Source organism: Octopus bimaculoides, chromosome 21 (assembly GCF_001194135.2).
Source record: "Octopus bimaculoides isolate UCB-OBI-ISO-001 chromosome 21, ASM119413v2, whole genome shotgun sequence".
NCBI classification, from domain to species: domain Eukaryota; kingdom Metazoa; phylum Mollusca; class Cephalopoda; order Octopoda; family Octopodidae; genus Octopus; species Octopus bimaculoides.
Genome location: NC_069001.1, coordinates 33,099,575 through 33,101,831, shown reverse-complemented (window position 1 = coordinate 33,101,831; position 2,257 = coordinate 33,099,575). Strand labels below are relative to the sequence as shown.

The window sequence follows — 2,257 nt, the reverse complement described above, 5'->3', positions numbered from 1 at the left end:
TATATATATATATATATATATATATATATATATATATATATATATATCCTACACATTTGTCATTTCAGTTACAATAGATTTCTTTTCATTGTCTTCATCTGCAAATGGAAAATTTGTTAATCCTAAAGGCAGTGGTTTTGTGAGGTTAGCACTGCTGGACTCAGCTGCTGCTCTTTGAGGTCTGTCTGAATGGCCTCTGTTTCTTAAAATGTCAACATTGGAATTAACTGGACAATTTAGTTTTGTAGAATTCGGCTCAAATATGACACTGATTTGTGGACTTTCACTGCTTTTTCTATTAGCTTCTTTACTCTTCCTTGGTGCCACCTGTGGAGAAATTTCATGGCGTGTGTCTTCCTGATGGGTTGGTGCCTCAAGCTGCAACACCTTTTTATTTACAGATGAATCTTCTAAATTATCTTCTTTTGAAATATCTGAAAAATCTGTATTTGTCAGGTCTGCCAATGCCTTTGAACTAATTATGAGTCGTGGAGAGCTAGGAATGGGAGGATTATCATCAGTACACTCACTTATTTGGGAGTCTGGGTTGTAATCAATACTGTCCCTTGGGCAATCTCTGATAATCTTCACCTCAGGAACAGTTACTTGTTCCATGACACTGTTGATTGATTTATTGGTAAGTTCACACAAGAGATGTAAAGCTGATCGCACCTCATGATGAACTCTGTTCATTTCTTCTGATAGACAGATTATCTGCTCTTTCATTTGACACTTTTCTAGTGAACTGCTTTCAAGATTTTTTTGACTGTCTTCTTTTTGAGTTTTAACTGGAAGAAAAATAATGATAACATGTAGTTTATCAGAAAACTCTCCAAGAATATGTCCCACACACACACACACACACACACATAGATATAGCACATATATGTTGAGTCAGATAAAAGATAACATAGTAGTTGAATGGAGAGAGAGGGAGAGAGAGAGAGAGAGAGAGAGAGAGAGAGAGAGAGAGATGAAAGTTAAGAAGGTCTGGAATGAAAGGAAAAATTAGGGATCAAAGAACTATAACAGGTAGTGAGAAGAAAAGCCAAACACTGGACCTTTTTTTTTTAGTCAAGGGAGAAGCAGTTTCCAAATGTTCTGTGACATGAGGCTCAGAAGTGTGAAGTGTTCTGGATTGCAAAGTAATGTATCAGAATGAATCAGAGATTTTATAGTAAGAAACCTGCATGTTAAAGTTAGCACCACATTCACCATCACTGACTCCAAGAAGAATGAAACATGGGAATGCTTCAGAAAAAGTTGAATGAGACAGACAGTGGGACTACCCAAATAGACCCAACAAAGGGAGCAGTTATTAAGATTGATAGAGCTATGGTTGAAGTGGATATTATGGATATGAAAGAGAGAAAACAGCTTGACCATCAAGCATAGTTACTGAGATGACAAAATTTTCTTAGAAGAAAAAAGAGCGGGAGGAGAAGGAATTTGTACAAGGGCAAATGAGATCTTAAAAAGAAGCAACTGCAGAGGCCTCAGGCCAAGTTATGAAAAACATAAAGTTGTAGCACAACTAATTAGGAAGAAAATTAGCTTAGATGAGATATACTTCAAGTTCATACTAGGATGGGGTACCACTAATGCCCCCTTTCAAGTGAGAAGACTACAGGAGAAGTACTTAACAGAGACCAAACCACAAAGTCTAGTGCTTGTTGATCTAGAGCAGGTGTCGCTAAGAAAACTCGATGTGGCTTGTAGGAACCATGCAAGTCATATAAAGAAATTGTATCAGCAAGTTGAACATTTGCAAAGAATTTAGTGTGCAGGTGGGTGTCCATCACAGCTCAATTCTCAACATATCCTTAATTTGACACCCAAACACTCTGAAATGTTCATATTGGAGCTTCCAGCATGAATGTCAAACAGTACAGCATGTTGTTTCCAAATTCCTCGCAGAGTGAATTGCATCATGGTGCAGTTTTTCTCACAGACAGTGCCCAACTTACTCTACTATACTGTGTAAGTCGATAAAATCAAAAACAAACAATGTGCATGCGCAAAATTAAAAATATAAAATAGTGACAATTTATCCATCGCATATATATATACTTAGCTGTTGTTCACAAGCAAGTCTGACTTGGTAATTGCAACACTAGATGCTTTATGCATATAAACAAACAATATTATATGTGTTTTTGTATGTATGCATGTTTGTACATATGTAATAATTATGCTGCATTATGAATAATTATATCAAAATATATATATATATATATATATATATATATATATATAT

The 2,257-nt window shown here is 35.7% G+C and overlaps 1 protein-coding gene across 6 annotated transcripts in view; it reads right to left on the bottom strand.

Annotated features, from left to right (window-relative positions):
* Positions 1–47: 47 nt before the first annotated feature.
* The window catches only part of LOC106880510 (potassium voltage-gated channel subfamily H member 8), a 136,251-nt gene continuing 134,041 nt past the window's right edge, over positions 48–2,257 (bottom strand). For all 6 annotated transcript variants that reach the window (XM_052975401.1, XM_052975402.1, XM_052975403.1 and 3 more), the window contains one exon: positions 48–788. In XM_052975401.1, the coding sequence (XP_052831361.1) occupies positions 49–788 (740 nt within the window). In that variant the 3' untranslated portion in view covers position 48. The remainder of the gene's footprint in view (positions 789–2,257) is intronic.